The sequence below is a fragment of the Atractosteus spatula genome, chromosome 11, assembly GCF_055471065.1.
Source record: "Atractosteus spatula isolate fAtrSpa1 chromosome 11, fAtrSpa1.hap1, whole genome shotgun sequence".
NCBI classification, from domain to species: domain Eukaryota; kingdom Metazoa; phylum Chordata; class Actinopteri; order Semionotiformes; family Lepisosteidae; genus Atractosteus; species Atractosteus spatula.
In genome coordinates, this window is record NC_142716.1 from 43,773,026 (window position 1) to 43,791,689 (window position 18,664).

Consider the following 18,664-nt stretch of genomic DNA (forward strand, 5'->3'; position numbering starts at 1 on the left):
CAAGGATTTACAAGATATGATTGTGCTTCTAGGAAGTGTCTAAATCGCTTACGTGAAGGGTCAATGAATACATTTTCAAATCGTCAAACTTTTAGAAGAGAAATAGAGGGACTACTCTCTAGTGGAAGAGGTGGTGTACTGCAGCACATAATGACGACACTACCTGTTAAGTGTTCCTCAATAAATGTTTTAGAGACAAGATATCAACTCATAAATTTGGAACCTTCCGCAACCTTTCCGAACAGCTGAAATGTATATTTTCTACCGGACATGCACGAAAATTAAACTGACAGAGGCAGTAAACTTTCAGCTGTGTAGTTTTAGAAGTCGATCAATCCTTGTGGGATTGGAATTGTCCTAAACCTGTTGTTAGAGGGAAGTCGCAAAGACAATGAAAGCAGACAAGGCAGCTATTATTTTCAGCTCCATCATTCGACTCCACGCAGCGTGGTGTAGCAAAGCCAACATCACTTCAGATATATAGTAAGGTCTGCCATGCCAGAGAAACTTCGCTTAATATTAAAGTTCTTCATCAGTGAACCAAAAACAAATCGTATTTAGGGCTTCGTGTACTGGCAAGTCGTCACAGCTGGACAGAACCAAACCCATTCACAGGAGACACGGCAAAGGCAGAGGTCACAGGGAGCTATTTCTCTGGGTTCACTTCACACTTTGAACTTCATGAGTATATTAAAAGAATAAGCAGGAAAATACATGGAAAAAGCAGCTAAAAAAGCAGTGAAATAAAACAAGCAGCATACTCGTGTACCTGGAAATAACAAAAAAAGGATTCCAACACCCGCTGTGTCCAGCTGACAAAAGGTAACAGGAAATGCCGATTTTATTTCCAGTTTTACCACCATCGTTCTGATATAAATGGTGCCACATAGTGAGATAGTGAGGAAAACGGAAGACAACGTTACAGAGCACAGATTATTAAAAGACAAACTGCGAGTGCGCCGCCATCGTGTTCAAAAGGAAAAACAGAAACGGACAACAAGAACGGACTGGGAAGACAATTCCCTGCTTCTTGTCCACAGCTGTTCCTTTGACACACAACAGGACTGAAGAAAGTAAGGCAATCCCTTTTGAGGACTCAGGGTGAATAAACACTGACGATGAGTATTTCTCACCCAAGGCATCAACGCAATTAACGCTATCTCAGCACACCCAGACTCTCAGATTGCTCATCCACAATACTGTACTTGACATAACAGAATGTGTCTACTATAACGAAAGCAGTAACTAAACATAGGCATGAAAAACAGGATGACTTAATAGTGATCTCAAAAGTGTAGAGGACATTAAAATGCTTGCGCGCAGGGAAAATCTCTCATCGCTTTCAGCCGCGCAGTAATGAAGTTTCGTCTCTTCAAAGTGTAACCATTATTACTATTGCACTAAAGAAAACCACTCGGGCATATCAACATTCAAATTAGCATCGAGTTCCAGAACTATTTTAATTTGTACAGTGTCATATAAATTAACAATTACAATTTAAAAAAAAACTGTACAAGCTGAGGATAAAGCAGTTTCTCTATTCACTATGGCAAAACACCCTCACACAGGCTGCTATAAATAAGTAGTGTTTAATTCTCTATATCATCCAGTCGACCTGTTAGATGGTGTAAAGGTTGCATTTCTTGCTTCTGCAATATCTGAAACCTTTTTGTACAAAGTGGTCTTGCCCCCCATACTTTGGGATTGCCGCCCCCTTTATACCATCCATCAAAATCAAATAATTTTATAAGCGTCATACAAGTAGATCTCGGCTGAAGATCAGATCACAACGTATTGATATTATACATATACTGTAGTATTATATAGAGAGGAACTGGATCATTTACCGGAGTCTCTGTGGCCCAAATCGCTTAGCGCTTTTGGCTGTTAACTGAAAGGCTGGTGGTTTGAGCCCACCCAGGGATGCAGTGAGTATTTTAATGAAAGTAACCTCCTCACTTCATTCTTAACCCCCCCCCCTCATTGGGGGCATGAATAAAGAATTTTGAATTGAACTGAGCTTGGAGAAAATTTTAAATTATGACATGCTTATCCAGTTTTGAAAAATATTATAGTGCAAAGTCAGGACGGGCCAAACGTTAAATGCATTCAATGGCGATTGGTCAACAGGATGAATAAAATCTCAGACGTAAAAGGTGCTGTTTTTATAAGTACAGCCCATGGTCGGGGCTCATATCACTTAAAACATCTGCCATATTCTCCCCCATTAAAAACATAATAAATTATTACAATTTAAAATATTAAGCCATCCTTAAGGAGTGCCTTTTAAAATAGTCACTTAATTTTGTCTATTACTTCTCTTTAGACTACAGAATATTTTAGAAGTAATCAGAAAGCTCAGTTATCGTGAATTTATTCCATATTTTCAGCTGTAGCGCTTTGTTAAATCTATTTCTGTACTGAGAGCTGGGGTTCACAACAGGTGTTTCCTGTAATTCATTTTAAGTTTGAGTTAACTTTTAACTTTTTAAGTGGAACTTCTTAATGGAAATGACCTTGACTAATCTTTCTGGCAACAGGATTCCATAAAGACCGGGAATCCCAGGGAAGAATAGAATGCATTAAGGAATAAGTACAACCGGCTCACTGACGCCTTGCTGAATGAAGAAAGAGATGGGGCAAATAACCAGGACAACAAGAAGTTAACAAGAAGTGTTGTGTGCAGGTTGGTCAACCCCCTGTTGCCACTACTGCTGAGGTTAAACACAGACCAGCTGATGCCAGCAACTGTATTAGTGTTGTGCAGAAAGCACAGCCCCCCCCTCCCCCCGGTGTTTTCCAGACAGCTCAGTTCTCCTGCTCGTCCTGGGGCAGAGTCTGGTCCTGCTCCTGTTTGGTCTTCTCCTCCTCTCGTTTCTTCATGGCCTGTATCACCGCCATTTCCTTGGCCTCCTTCTTCTGGTTTCGTGCCTCAAACTGGAGCCTGAAACACAGTTGGGGTAACTGAGGTCCAGCCCGCACTGATCGGTGGTCTGTGCCTCGTCCTCTGACGCAGTCTGACAACCCCAAGACACAGAACCACTGCTGTACAGTGCTGAGTGTTTGCTATTAATTGATGCAACAATATAAGACTAAGTTTTATCTCAGGGAGATATATACAGGATTTTTCTTAAGGTCTTTTATAGCTGATTACTCTAACTACTCACTTCATTAAGTTACTGTTACCTACACTGAGAGGCATTAAAAATGCAACAAATGCTACTGATGCAGGTCCATTGACACTCAGCACATAAAAGACTTCAGAGCCTTGTTAGAAGTTTTGAATAACAAGGCCAACTATGAAACAAAACAGTCAGAACGAGTCAGAACAAAAATCAATAAACCCTAGGCTGAGTTTGAAACCCCTGCTTTACACAGCTCTGAAATAAGCCAGCCACCATGGAGCAGCATTCACCTGTTCTTAATTATCCTCTGAACGATGTCATCGGTGGTCAGGTCGTTTCCACTGTCAACAGTATGGAAAATGCCCCGTTTCTTGGGTTCCTACATTTAAAAGGAAACAGGTTGAACAAAGAAAACATTTGCCATACACACAATGAGCAAACCAAAGGACAGTAGTGTAGATTTCCCAGACTACCAATGAGCCATAAAATGGGTTTATTTCCGATATGAATAGTCAAGTGCGAAGGAAAGCACATGAATGATGATGCTGTTACGTTTATGGTAAGAACTTTTCTGCTTCTGCTGTCGTCCCCACAGACCTAGGCCTTCACACACTAACTTACCACGGAAAATACAGGGTGGATGGTTATCGTGCAAAAGTACTCACAGCATACGGATCGGACCCGTCCTTATCCGGAAACACCTCAGTTTTCCCATGACACACCAGGTCAACCTGCAGAGAGGGAGGGATGTGTAAGCTACCAGGGATGACCGCCAGCAGTGCAAATCTCACTGCCAATCCCCCCTTTCCCCTTCCAGGCAATGTCTCTCCCCCTCCTACCTTGAAGTGATCCAGCAAGTCTGCAGTGACAGCATAGGGAGCTCCGATCACAACCTCCGACACGTACTGGGAAAAACACAGCGCAGAGCGTTAAGTCAAAGGGCCGCACTTTTGCATTATCGGTTGGCATTATTCCTGATGGAATCCTAGGAAAAATCAGCATGTGATTAGCTCCTCCCACCATTTCTCATTTTCAGGGTGTGCACTAGAAAAATGACTTGAAAATAAGATCTCCTGGTAAAACTGGTAACTTTGACTGCTACAGGGCAGCGTATAAATGCAGTCAATTGTCATAGTATCTTTTTGCAGTTCTCTTCCTCTTTCACCCTTGTCTTTCACCAAGGCTGAAATAATATAGCTTTTCACTGGCACAGAACAGATAACGTTTAGTTACTTTGACTTCCTGCGAATATGTGAAGGTCCGCTTGTGTGTTGCCGATTGCCAGTGTGCAGTGTGGATGTGTGAGAGCCCAGAGCACTCACCCTGCAGGCCAGCACACTGAGAGTCCGCTCGTGAACATTCATTATGGGGTAGTTCTTTCCTTTGTACCGGTTCACTTCCTGCAAAGACACACCAGCATTTCTTTTTCCTCTCATAAAATGCAGAAAGAAGATCCTGTTGAGCAATGCATTCTGCCAACACATTCATAGAAAATAGTTTCTTTCTGTGTTAAAGTACTTGCATACAGCTCTCGAAAACACTTCATAAAAATCCAGGATGACTGGTATCTAATAACAATCACGTTTATTTACTGCTAATCAGGTTTGGCCCAAGATGCTATCTGTTAAAGCCTTCTGCATTAAAATTATTTTGTTGCACATCAGCAGAAATAATGCATTAAGAAGCAAGTACTATAACACTCATGCTGTTTTCATTCACACAAGCTTTAGAAACCTTATGGCTTACCTGGTCAAAATGCAGCCCGACAATTACATATGGCTTATCCGATTGCTTAAAAACACTCTCCAAGAAGTCCACATGGCCGATATCTATAGGTGCTGTTAAGGGCAGGCAGGGGTAGTGTGGTGTCATGAGGGTTGGGGTGCCTTATGGATTCTAGCAAGTCTGGAAGAGACAGAGGAAAACACCAGTCCTCCTAGTCCAACCCCACAGTGAGGGAGAAGCGTCATGGACAGAGGATAAAATGGGAAGACCAACACTATCGGTTGATATGCTGGAGGAAAATGTGGGTCAGCTAGCGCTTGCAGGACACATTCTGGATTGCAAGGAACCAAGGAACCAAGTGTCCGAACAAGAAGGAGAAGAAACCAACGCCAGCCCACAGGCAACTGGGAGCGAAGCAAGCACTACAGAGCTGGAGAGAGAAGACATTGTTTTGTGAAGCCTACAAACAGCAGCTCTATTAGAGAGGGAAGGGTGCGTTTAGTTGACTCTTTTGTAACACTGACGCAGACATCTCTACCTCACAAGGATCCATAGTACATAATATGGGCCTGACTAGACCCACAAAGCCTCAATAACCCCCTCAAACCAGTCAAATCCCTCCCGAGCCCTCTACACCTGAAAGCAAAGTAATTCGTGGTAAAATACTGAGATTGTAAGAGACAAAAGATTCCCCTAAATCCACAAAAAGCTCTGAGTGATTTTCCCTTGCATTTCTGAACAGAATCTGAAATTCAACAATCAATCATTCAATCAATCAGCAATTTCAGGTTTTTTTTTTAAATCTTCATTTTAAATGTTAAAATTGCGAAGTAGTGAGAAGGATACGGAAGAGGTCGAAGGCTCCTGCCACGTAGATGATAGTGTCTCCGGGCTCCGGCTCCTTCCCAGAGGCAAACTGGATGATTTTTTGGGATGTCTGCAGGAACTGGGATACGCCTGTCCAGGGACTGCGGCTTGTAGGGCCCTGTGGCTCACAGAACACAGACACCTCATCACAATAAAAACCCTGGCCACCAAACTCACCAAACCCACAGAATTTCTGCACATAACCTTCGGTGTGGCTGCTGACAACGATCTTTTTACCTGAAATATAGGTCGTTTTCAAGGTACCCCATTCTGTAATGTTAATCAATAATCCATCCACCCATTTTCTAACCCCTACGTCCAAATCAGGGTTGTGGAGCTGGAGCCTATCCCAGCAAGCAACGGTAGCAAGGCAGGGTACACCCTGGACGGGACACCAGTCCTTCACAGGGCACACAGACATTTACACCAGGGTCAGGACCACAGGATATATATACTCCAAATATAAACTCCTCACTGACTGCACTCCAGGAATTGAGCCCAGGTCTGCAGTGCTGCGTGGCAGCCGCGCTAACCAGTGCGCTATCATGAAATAAATCAGCCAGAGATGAAAAAGAAATAAAGTAGAGCGTTCACATGCAGGATAAAATACTTCAGAGCACGGCACTACTTGGTCTCAACGCACCACCATGTGGCCACAATAAATATTAACATGACTGTTTTAGTTTCATCCTGCAAAATTTCTTCCGCCTGCTTAATGGAGATGTTACACACGTTTTGCTTTTTTCTTCATATTTGAAAAAGCAGCAACCTTTGACTACACAAACTCAGATTTGCAGTGTCTTTGACGGACTGATCATTGAACAATATCTTATTCTGCAATGAAGCTCCCCTATTCATGGGCCATAGCCACCTTAGTATCAACTATAAAACTGACCACAACAAACTCCTTTGTTTTTAGCCAAGCCAGCATTCACAGATGCCAGCCATTCATTAAAACAGAACAGTGCAGAAAAAGGACAGATTGTCTAAGGGTTGTGTTGATACTAAACAACACTCGATACACAACCCAGTAAAAAAGGAGCACCATACTCCTAGCCACTAAAACATCATTCAAGGAAGCTGATTATGGCAAAACTTTTGACTCCCTGGCATAATAGCTATAAATAAGCTATTTATTGCTTTGGTGTTGGAAAAGCAGTACAGAGTGTTGACAGCTTTTGCTATATTTTTTAAATACTTTATTAAGTTCTCATCACCTGCCTAATTGTATACATGTACTGTACCTATATGAGGATTGGCATTTGCATCATGGTCCTTTCAGACAAATTAAAATTTAAACAGCTGAAAATGCAGAATTGAAGAAGTATCGAGACTAACGCACCTTTCCAAAGTTGTCCGTATGCTGCTGGTAATCTGATTTATCCTGCAAAGAGATTAAGAACAGATTAATGAAAAAAAGCTGTTTACATCAAATGAGCGACAAAAAAAAAACAAATTTTCATAAGTAACCAATGCAGACTTTGGCAAACCGATACCGTATGAACCATGAAGGGGTTTGTCTTAAACCTACATTGCATTAGAATTGTAATGACATGCCTCATTTTTCACCAGAAGGCAGTAAGGTGTTTAACTGCCTTGGCTAATCTTTAACAAAACAAATCAGTTAATCGTACAACAAAACCACTCTCGATGCAAAGACAGGTTCGGTGCATTAATTAAGAATATTAATTTCTATTTAACAAATCAAAGGTAATTTTTGGGGGGCTGGGGCCAAACCTGTTAGTGTTCAAAGATACAAAAGGGCCGACCCCCGTCCCTTTCTACCGTGTCCAGTGAAAGCAGGGCTGCTGCTGGGCTGGCCAGCAGAGGGGCACTCACAATGTTGCTGTGGTGAGCCTTCGTCATGAGGAGCATTCGGCCAACCAGATCCGTGGTGGAGACGCCCTGTGTCCGCTTGCATTCCCTGCAACACACAATCCCCTTGGTTGAGAGAGCCGGGGGCTGAACTGAGAGGCCGCAGTCTGATTTACGAAATGACAGAAATGAGACACTGGCTCCTATTTTAATCTGTTTTTATGGAGGTCTTAGTTAGAATCACGTTCTATGGCCAGCTGAATAAAAGCCTTAAGTTAATTGTCCCCTTAAGTGTTCCCTGAGCTAAAGAGTGTTGCAGAAAACATGGCTGCATATATACCCTAGTTAAAACGAGAAGGTAAACCATAGCCAATACTTGTAGAAAGTGAGAAGAGTTTAAATACCCAATATTTCCTTCTGCCATGGCTATCCCTTATGATACAAGTGTACAAATATAAGCTTACATTACCCTACTGGTAAGACAGCTGAAATAGAGGACAGATGTGTTTGCCATATTGCATAAGACTGGAAGAAATTGTTAAGGACAGAAAATCGGTACTGCAGCAATGTTCAAGAGCCAGCAGCTGTATCACCATGCAACTCACAACCAGTAACCCACTGAAGCTCAGCAGGTGTGAGCCTGGATGGGAGACTCCTGGGAAAGCTAAGGTTGCTGCTGGAAGAGGTGTTAGTGTGGCCAGTAGGGGGCGCTCACCCTGCAGTCTGTGTGGGTCCTAATGCGCCAGTATAGTTAATATTGTAAAATGTTAAGAACAGAAAATCGGTACACATATTTGGGACACATATTGTAAAATGGAACTGTCCTTCAGATTAGATGTAAAAGTGAGGTCCTGACTCTCTGTGGTCATTAAAAATCCCAAGTAGTTTCTCGAAAAAAGTAAAATGAGTGAGAGTAGTCCAGGTCAAGTTTTTTCTGGCCTTTACCAGTCATGGTTTCTTACTGCAATTGTCCCCATTTATGAAAATTATGTGCAATAAGTGTAAGGATTATTCTTATTAGAGTTTATCAAAGGTACAGACTGTACAAACAGACAGCCTTACACCATTCCTTTAATTTCGAGAAGCTGATCGCACTGGCAAAATTAGTTAGCAGACATACTGTACACTGCTTTAACACAAAGTGGATGATCTTCATTTCAGCCAGAGATATTCTTCCAATTTCCTACAAAGTCACAAGGATCTTAAAAAATAAGGTAGCTGCATGCTCTCGAGTGAGTCCACAGGCACAGAGGCCGTGGGTTCGAGCCTGAGTCCTGGTGCTAGCTGACTGAGTAATGGAAGGGTTACCCCAAGAGACAGCAGCCAGGGTGGGTTTGAGAGGAGAACCCCAGGACTCTCTTGGGCGAAACAGCAAAAACATACGCCTTGCAAGGACAAGAGAGAGAGACAATACTCTTCAGTGTCTTATAGGTTTTAGCTGCCACTGTGACGTGGGGAGTGGGAGGGCGTCTGTCCAACCACACCCTCCCCATCCAGTTCAGTGGAACAAGTGGGGATTCAAATTGGACGGGTATAAAACAAAAATAAAGACACAAACAAAACAGTTAAAAGGGGGAGACTGTACAAGACTGACACACTCCCTTACACCACTTCCCCATGTTTAGAGAAGTCTTTCTGTGGAAAAGGTAGTTAGCAGAAACACACCACTCAGAGAAATGTCTGCAAGTCAGGAGGGAATGTGTAAAGGGGAATATTCAGCATGAAAAAAGGGCAATGGTGCAAAAAGAGAAACTGATGGGACTTTTTTTTAAAGAAAAAACTGGAAACGATCTGGATTTTAAGTGGATATAGGAAAGGAGAGAAAATGCACCCCTCAAGTCTCAGTATTTCTAGAAATATCAGGCTAAAATGAAGTCATCCTAAGATCCACACCCTAAGCAAGTCTTGTGTCTAAGATCCTTTTAAATGTTTTTATAACCTTCAGTCCTAAAGTACCTGTATCTTCCTGATGTCTTAACCTCTGCATATGTGTCTCTGCCATCCACAGTTAGCGTGATATCATCTGCAATGAAACAGGAACATTTCTCATTGTTTGTACGTGAACGTCCAGGGCTGAGCTTGCAGAGAAGGGAGAGGGGCTCCAGTTCAGGCACACGGATCACTCTGTGTTACCCCAAGAAATTTTAACACCAAGGCAGTAATGTACTTGACTCTATACCACTTCCTGTCAACGCATATCTTACACCTCTGGTCATAAGCAACTGTTAAATCACTATAATATAAAAAGCTAAAGGTTGCTGAACGCTGAATTTGATTTCAGTGCCTTTATTCCAGACATCATTTCTAATCACTTGCTTAATTATTTTAAGGATCCCCAATTTCTAACACCTCAAACTCTTCAATGTCTCTGTAAAGTCAGGGCCCATAGGAAGCTAGTATGTTTTGGTTTAGACAATAAATCAAATATATACTTTATTTTTGTTGAATTGCGCAAAAAAAACCCACATTTGGTCACTTTAACTGCCTTGCTCTCATTGCTCTTTAACATCTACAATCTCCTTCAGGCATCTTTACGCCAACGATCGCCTACCCCCATGGACGCAGAAGTCGCAGTTGTACTTGTCCAGGGTCTCCAGAGTGGTGACGTACGGCGCCCCCTCCACAATCTCGTCCACCCACTTAATGGCACGCACCATCTTGTACCTCTCGGCCTGGGTGAACACCGGAGGACCCTTGTGCTTGGCTATTTCCTCTGGGGTGTGGAAGACGGAGGGAGACAGGGCAGGCAAACAAAAACAAGAATCAACCAAGAGAATCAGCGCCCTCTTCACGCAGGGCAGAATCTGGATTCTACTCTGAACGCGCTCCATTAGTCATCGCTGGGTGACGAGCTACGGTTTGACGAGCTGCTCTGGAAGCTTTGAGAACATGTGCAGAATACCAAACACCAGATCTCTTACTAGCGCACTCCCTTTATAAGGAACAGCCTCACTGCGAGTTACTGTTGGTAGGGACCTCAACAGAAAGAGCAAATGGCTGACCTTTTTTCTCCGCTATTTTCTGAGGTGCAGCAACGCCGTGACTTGTGCGCTCGTGTATCACGACCCGTGCTTTACCGCACGAGCCCACAGCAGGTCACAGTCAGTTAGGAGGGGATACCAGAAACGTGCCGCGCTGGAATCTGACCGTCGCCGGCCTGATGCCCAGGTAGGAGTTTGACGTTGGTGGCTTCTGCTTCATCGAAATCAACCGCGGCAAACTGTCTGGCCAGCTTACCGTCCGTGTGGACGCCGACGATGAGGTGATCGCCCATGGCCCGGGCCTGGCGCAGCTGGTTCGAGTGCCCGTAGTGCACCATGTCATAGCTGAAACACAAACACAAGGGCATGCTGGCACTTTCGCGGGAGACACAGGGCGCGAGGAACCAGAGGGCAGCAGGAAATGGCTCTTGAAGGTAGCATGAGGTGCAGGAGTACGGGCGGGGAGCATTGAAGTCATTCTGGATTCTGTGTGAGGAATAGTAACTATGTGTCTTTGCTAATGTGCCTTTTACTTAGCAACAGTATGAAAGAATAAACTGCAGGCACATTTTTTAATCTTTTTGATGGTAATGCTTTAACCACAGGATGTTTAGCTAAATTTCACACCTTCTATTGGCATACTTCCTTTTCACCAAAGGAAAGGTGAATTTTCATTTCTTAAGAATAAAGTGGTCAGTTGCAAAGAAACATTTGTAGAGAAAAACAGCTCCTAACATGGAAATTTAGAATGAGCTATGTTACCCTGAATCTGCTGTATAAAACCCATTACCTTTGACATGATCTGGTGAGGCTGCTCTCATATCTGTATGATTGTATCCTCTCCATGCGCATGAATAAAGGACTCTGCTGAACCACACCTAACCTGAGTGAAGAGTTTTCTTCAAAGTGTCTATACCACCAATTACAATTTACTCCCTATATATAAATATATAAAAGCAGGGTTACACACTACCCAGCAGCAGGCTCCAAAGGACAGTTCTAAGCCTCAGGGCACAGCATGAGATTCATGATCGAGTGCACTGTACAGACTCTGGTCTGCTTTTGCATTAAATTGTTATTTTTTCTACTGCTTTGGGAACCTTAGGTGAGGTTTCCACAGAGGTTTACTAAACTGAGCAGTTCCCTCAGATAAGGTACAGGAAAATGTGGTCACCATACTGGATCAGGGCAAGCTCAATTAAAAATGTAGCGTACAAAGTCCAAAAGCTTTATTACTGCCAAACAACTACTGTTTGAAATGCACACGGCCTTATTAGATGGAAAGTAATAACTTACTTTGAATAAAGACAAAATATCCTGCAGTTTATCTTCAATTCGAGGTCAATGGGAAGTTAAAGTGCTCCTTACAGCAGACAGGTTTTATCATCTGTTGACCTCAGTGCTATCCATGAAAATTCTTCTTGTATATCCTGTGGTAATTAGATTAACACCGACTCGGGATTATACAAAGCCCACACAGCAGTTATGAATGGCGTATCCCAACTGCTTACTTTTACCACAGGTTGTATCTGAGTTAGGATTCCAACCTCTCACTCTGCAAGAAGATTAAGCAATTTGGCATGTATTTTAAGGCAGTATGCTGCAGTCCACATAAAATCCCACCTCACCACAATTTACTTGCAACCCCGAATGAATTGTTTCAGGGGCATCACATCAATAAAATTATCCTTATCCTTGAGGTTGCGGGAGGTTGAGGTGGGTAAAACTCACTAAAAAAACTTTTACCTTCTCGAAACATCCTTTGATTTGGCCATACTCTTTTTACTAAATTTACTAAAATCACATCACCTTTTTAATTTTAGCCTTCCACTCATATAAATCTGTTCCCCAGTATCTCCCCTACAGTACAGTACCACCTCACCAGCTTCTGTGCCTGCAGTGGAAGGACATTGCATATCACATACAACTTAAATTCAAATGAAAGCCAGATTCCTCCGAGTCAGAGTCCTCATCTGAGCAGTCATCATGCATCAACAGAGTTCAGATATTCATGCTGCAAAAAGGCACAACGGTAAATTTCTTAACCCTCTCTTTTTCTGAATCAAGTCACAAATCTGCCACTTAAAAAAAGTATGAGAATATTACCTAAATTGCAATCCATAATCTGAGTTAACTAGTCCACAAGGCACTATCCATGACTTCTGGCTTGCTGCCTATTTACGCCCTAGGGACTTACTTGGCAGAATTCAATAACTTAAAATGTTTGTGGTCTTAAGTTAAACACGAGCCTTTCAGTACATCGGGCCCATGTTGTCTTCCTCTGTTTTAACAGCAACATAAATGTAATCTCATGTCACAGAATAGTTTCCATTCTGCTGACATATATTAAGAACATATGTACCTCACTGAAGTTTCAGATTACCTACGCCTCATCACTCAACATATACTGTACAAACTCTCGGAGGGATTACTGGGCGCAGTGGTGGCACTGTGGCTAAGGGTCTGCGCCTGTGGCTGGAAGGTTGCCGGTTCAAATCCCGCTGGCGGCAGAGGAATCCTACTCCATTGGGCCCCTGAGCAAGGCCCTTAACCCCAACTGCTCCAGGGGCGCTGTACAATGGCTGACCCTGCACTCTGACCCCAAGCTTCTCTCCCTGTTTGTGTGTCTCATGGAGAGCAAGCTGGGGTAAGCAAAAATAAATTCCTAATGCAAGAAATTGTACATGGCTAATAAAGTGATCTTATCGCCATCGTCATGATTTATAATTCCTTGGGCAAGGGAACTGCCTTGTAATAAAGGCTCCCGTGATACAGCTTTATAATAACAGCCAAGCAGACATTCAAACCAAGTCCTACAGTTTACGATCACTTTAGTCTTCAAACAGCAGAAAGCACACAAGTTAGGAGTTTTGCAAACCTTATGATGTCTGCTAAATCTCATCTGCACTGCAGCTGAAAAAAACAAATGTGATTTGACTGGCCCTCCTACACCTAAAGCTGCAGCAGTGATCTGGGACTGGAGAGAGAGAAAACCCTGAAATATATAGATTACTCCACAAGCAAATCTGAGACAAAATCACCATCCAGTTGACAGACAATATCAGTCTAGTTTCCATACACAACACGTTCAAGAGGATAAGTGAGGGACAGTAACACTATTGTATATCATTGTACTGTGATACCATGAGGGTTGTAGCAGTAGCAGTAGCTGCAACAACTTCAGTTTGTCAATTCAAAATGTGTGGGAGCTTACAAAGAAACAAGACAGCTGGCGCATTTAAACTGAAAAACTATGCAAGAAAGAGGAATGGTCATTTTGTTTCTCGGAGTGGAGCAGTACTCGAGAAGAGGACTCTGAACTGTGTTGAAATATTAATGAGCACAGCTGCTGACTGAAAACTAACATCAAGCACCTAACCTGAAGTGGGAAACAAAGGCACACACTGTTATAAACGTGGGTGGAAAAAAGACTGCTTCTGTGACTGACAAGCCAAATTTGAACTTGTTTCTCACTGATAAATATTAAAAAAGGTAAGAAGGGATTAACTTTGTGTTGCACCTAAGAATGACAGCTCTTGTCCTTATTGCTATCAACATCCTTAATATCTACAATAAATACAGGACTTTAGTTGCTGCTGCTGGGGAGCAGGTAAAACAGCTGTTGCTAACAGGGCCACCTGTGTCAGTGTAGCTTTACTGCAGCATTAGCCTCAGATGGGTGCCTACCTCTGGTAAACTAAAGGTAACTGCAGGTCATTCTTCCTGACGGCTATACAGTGCAAAGCAGCGCAGGTGCAAAGACATTTGTAATCAAGTTCACTACTTAATATTCATTTATTTGATTCATTTATTCAGTGATCATTAACAGCTTCTTGGTGAGAAAGCTGATTGGAAACAGGTAGAGATGTCATTTAGTCTACTAAATGTAAGGCCTGAAGATGAAGGAAGAAAAAAAAACACAGAAAGGAATCAATGTTTCCTGCTTTTCAGAAGAGCGACGCCTTCGTGCTTTCAGTATGTTGGAGGCTGGACTAAGTCTGTGTACTGTCACTCAGAGTCTGGGATGTTCACAGCCAGCAATACAACAGTATCAAAGCTGGCAATACTTTACAGCCCAATAGCCCACTAATGTTGGTCTTCCAGACCGAAGGCTGTAAGTCATGACACCTTGTTAAGGCCAATGGGAAGGCTGGCCTTAACGAGTGTGATGGTCCTGGCAGGACTGGCTTGTCGTTACAGAACTTCCTTTGTAGTGATGAAGGGCAACTTCACTACCTGGCGCGTCATTGATCAATAAGAAATGTTCTTACTCTTTAACACTCAGTTTATATATGTAGCAGTCTTCTGCAGGCACGCCTGCTAAGGACAGGACTTTTTTTTGTTTAATATTTTGAAATTCAAAAGTGGGGCAGGTGTCAGTCCAACGTCACAGAGCAGTGCAGGCAGTCTAAAGACTTTCCCCTTTCACCCTCTGTCCCCAGTGAATAAACAGTGCAGGTCTGCACACTCCTGAACACTCTTCCTCTACCCTGCCAGGGGCTGGGACTGGAGCAGTGGAGGGGGTAGTGCTTGGGGCTTGGGAAAGACTTTGGAACCATCGTGATGACGTTACTATATTTATGCTGGCTGCTCGTAAACACAAACTTTGACCTCTATCATCCCCTTACTACAGGATCTCAGTGGGCTTTTTTTTTTTAAGGCAGCTTTTGACGGCCTCAGTGGCAGCACCCGTGACAGTCAGCTGCAGCACCGTTATAAACTTAGTTCCGACTGCCGCGGGCCACGCTAACTGCTGAACTCTCATGCCAGAATACCGTGCGCGCTTAATGCAGACAGAGAAATTCCCCTCCAGAAAGAGAGGACTGCACATTCCGGGTGAAAATTTACATCAACGACACGTGTGGGAAAGACACAGCCACCTGCCATGCTCGGATGCATCTCATTGTTTAGCTTTTTGGTACACAAGCTCATCGCCAACATTCCACTGGGTCACATTAGAGCTGGGAGAGAGAGAGAGGGAAATTACTGGAATCCTACAAGACAATGCCACCATAATCCCGTCCTTCACACAAACAAATTCAAACCGCCTGGGCTGAACCTTCGGCAAATGACAGTTCTCTCTGTTCAGCAGCTTTTTGAAATTCTTTTTATCGATGTGTCGGGGGTGGAGGGGGGGGGGGGGAACATCCTTGTTTTGCTTTCATAAGATTCTTCCTCATAAAAATCCATCTTTCGCAACATTAAAAGACAACCTGCCTACACACACCTTCCAAAAAATTAGACCGAACTTAAAAAAAAAAACAGGACCCACGTGTCCAGCCATCAGCGGCTTTATCAGGAAGATAAACAGTCACCTGGCATTCGTTTTCAGTTCGTTTTCCTTGTGAGCCAAAAGAAATACGACTGTAGTTGTGCTGAGGCTGTGAGCTTAGGCTGCTGAGGCTATTTACAATGGCCTGCTTATCTACACATCCCCGATCGCCATACTGGAGCAATGGTTTGGAAAATCTGCTCAAGAAAGATGTCCACCTACCAGTTCGCCGGCACAACTTAAAGCAGCAACCTACATCTCCTCAGAGGTCTCCCCTCCCAGTACTGACCAGGACCTGCCTAAGCAGTGCATAGTTTTCAAGGTCTGACAAGACCAGGCTAGAGGGTAGCAACACATCTCTCAACACAGTAACCTTTTTTTAACATCCATCCATCCATCTTCTAAGCACTTCTTCCAGTTCAGGGTCATAGGGGAGCCGGTGCCTATCCCAGCAAGCAACAGGCGCGAGGCAGGATACACCCTGGGCGGGACGCCAGTCCATCACAGGGCAGACAGACACAAACACAGACACACACTCCAGGGTCAGTTTTCCCAGAAACCAATGAACCTACAAGTATGTCTTTGGACTGTGGGAGGAAACCAGAGCACCAAGAGGAAACCCACATGAACACGAGAAGAACATACAAAGTCCACACAGCCAGCACCTCAGATAGAACTGGAGTAGAGCCTAAGGCCTCAGCACAATGCTAACCACTGCACCACCAGCCCTTATAGACTTCAACACAAGACATCAAATGAATTGTGCAGTCGCTGAGGCAAGTCTATTATCGCAGAGGCCCTCCCTTGAAACAACGTCACGTACAAGTTCATCCACGTTATCAGAAAGATGAGTCACAACAACTCGGAGCCAGCGTCTGAAGGCAGGGGCACCACGTGAGACGACAGCCTGTCAGTCTTCAGCAATTCACTTCACTTAAAGACACTGTTTCACCAACTAGGCCCACGGACCAACGATTTACGTTTCAAAGTTTACCGAACAGTGATTTACACTATTCAACTGCAGCACAGCGCCCAGATACTTTGAGTGGGTTGGCGCTGCAGTTCAGAACAATGGCAGCACTTACATACTCTATTGTGCTACTGATGACAAAGCACAGAGGAGGCTGTTTGTGCATTGACAGAGCAGAATATTAGACACTGTCTTCCGGAATGTTTAAGAAGTGTAAAGCTTGAAGGCCAAGCTATTCTTCAGCACACAGAGCGACTCTCCCAGCCCATAATACTTAGCATAAGGAGCACAGGAAGATATCGGTGAAGATGCTTCATCCCAGCTTCCAAGAGAATCAATACTTTCGACTCTCAGCACCTGCTGGCCCCGAGAACAGGAACGTGGACTTCACACTGCTTAGTGAATCTCTCCTGTTGCACTCAGGAATTTCCAGAGCTACATTCCCTATAATAATAATAATAATTATAATTGCTTACACTTATATAGCGCTTTTCTGGACACTCCACTCAAAGCGCTTTACAGGTAATGGGGACTCCCCTCCACCACCATGGGTTTATAAAACCCGATTCTTCCAATTATGTGAAAATGCACCACATGATCAGGCATATATGAGTGTAGTTCTGTCATGTGTAGCTACATGACATTTATTTTGTTTAAAAGGAAGATGGCAGAGGAATTCCGTCCAGCTACTCTAACGTAATGAGCTCCTAAAGGCTGAGTGTTTCAGTCCTGCGGGATTCTCTGCAGCTCATGAATTCTATATAACAAACAAAACAGCCAAGTTGTGACACGCCTGACGGGCTCTAATGACTGCTATTAAGAATCTGCATCTGGTTTTTATCACGTGGCCTGGGTGGCACCGCAGCTGGAGATACAGACGGGGGTCACTTTCAGCACATACAGCTCTGATCAGCGCGATGCTGAAAACAGCTCTCTTTCGACCTCACAAATTATTAAAAGGTAGAAACGTTGCTGTGGTGCTTACGCTGCCTACTCGATCGGTCATTTAGACAGCTGGGCGCTAACACTTGAGCAATGTGCATCATCACTGTGCACACTCGGAATTTGAACGCACAAACCAGAAGACAATGACTGTGATAAAAGCTTAAAAGGAGTAAAAGTAGCAGGTAGGAGGAATGAGCATCTTAAGGAATTCTCAAACTAAGTACGACCGAGGAAATTAAAATAAAATGCTCGTCTTTAGTTGACACCCAAACCCCACCACCCGATAACAGACGAAGTAGTAAAATTACGTCTTGGCAAACGCAACGTGACACTTAGGAGGGGGCAACTCGCTAAATGAACAGAATCACATATGAGAATCGCGTAAAAAAAAAAAAAGGCCGCTTCTGATTTCTGTACTGCAGGATTAAATCGGGTACACGCTGTACCAAAATCCCCGTTACATAACGTTACAAAATGTGACCGAACTCAATGACGTTCCAAAATGCACTCCCCGTAAAGTTTCAGGACGAAGATGTCAGTTTCTCCAAATCTCACACTACCCAGCGCACTGTAACGCACTTACCAGCCGTCGCACCACACACGGACGACCCGCTTCCTCTTCTCCGGGCTGCCGGCGGTGCCCCCAGGACGAGCCCCGACGTCGTTCCCGGACTCCTTGGTTGCGTGGTGACCGTTCTTGATCATCTTAAAACACAGAGATCTGGCCTTCTACAAATACAATCAACGCGACTGCGTTAGGGGGTAATGGTTTAATAAATATATATATAGTTTAAAATAGCAAAATTCGTCATGAACCGATAAAAAAAAAATAAGTTTATAAAGGGGAAATGACAGATGTTAAAGCCCCTCGCTCCACTTTTAGCCGGTATCTGCAGAGGAGTGACGGAAAGGCAGGAGGGGAGAACCTCATTCGTGCCGGGGACATGGCGTCATGGGAGGAGTT

At 43.6% G+C, this 18,664-nt stretch overlaps 1 protein-coding gene across 1 annotated transcript; it reads right to left on the bottom strand.

Moving 5' to 3' along the window:
• Window positions 1-823: 823 nt before the first annotated feature.
• pcyt2 (phosphate cytidylyltransferase 2, ethanolamine) lies at window positions 824-18,654 on the bottom strand. Its single transcript, XM_088927334.1, has 13 exons — window positions 18,284-18,654; window positions 10,770-10,858; window positions 10,084-10,245; window positions 9,489-9,555; window positions 7,557-7,641; window positions 7,060-7,101; window positions 5,697-5,835; window positions 4,872-4,954; window positions 4,448-4,525; window positions 3,965-4,030; window positions 3,791-3,856; window positions 3,416-3,504; window positions 824-2,944 (listed from the first exon to the last, which is right to left on the bottom strand). The coding sequence occupies exons 1-13, from the start codon at window positions 18,403-18,405 to the stop codon at window positions 2,809-2,811; spliced, it is 1,224 nt and encodes a 407-aa protein (XP_088783460.1). The 5' UTR covers window positions 18,406-18,654; the 3' UTR covers window positions 824-2,808.
• Between the last annotated feature and the right edge of the window lie 10 nt (window positions 18,655-18,664).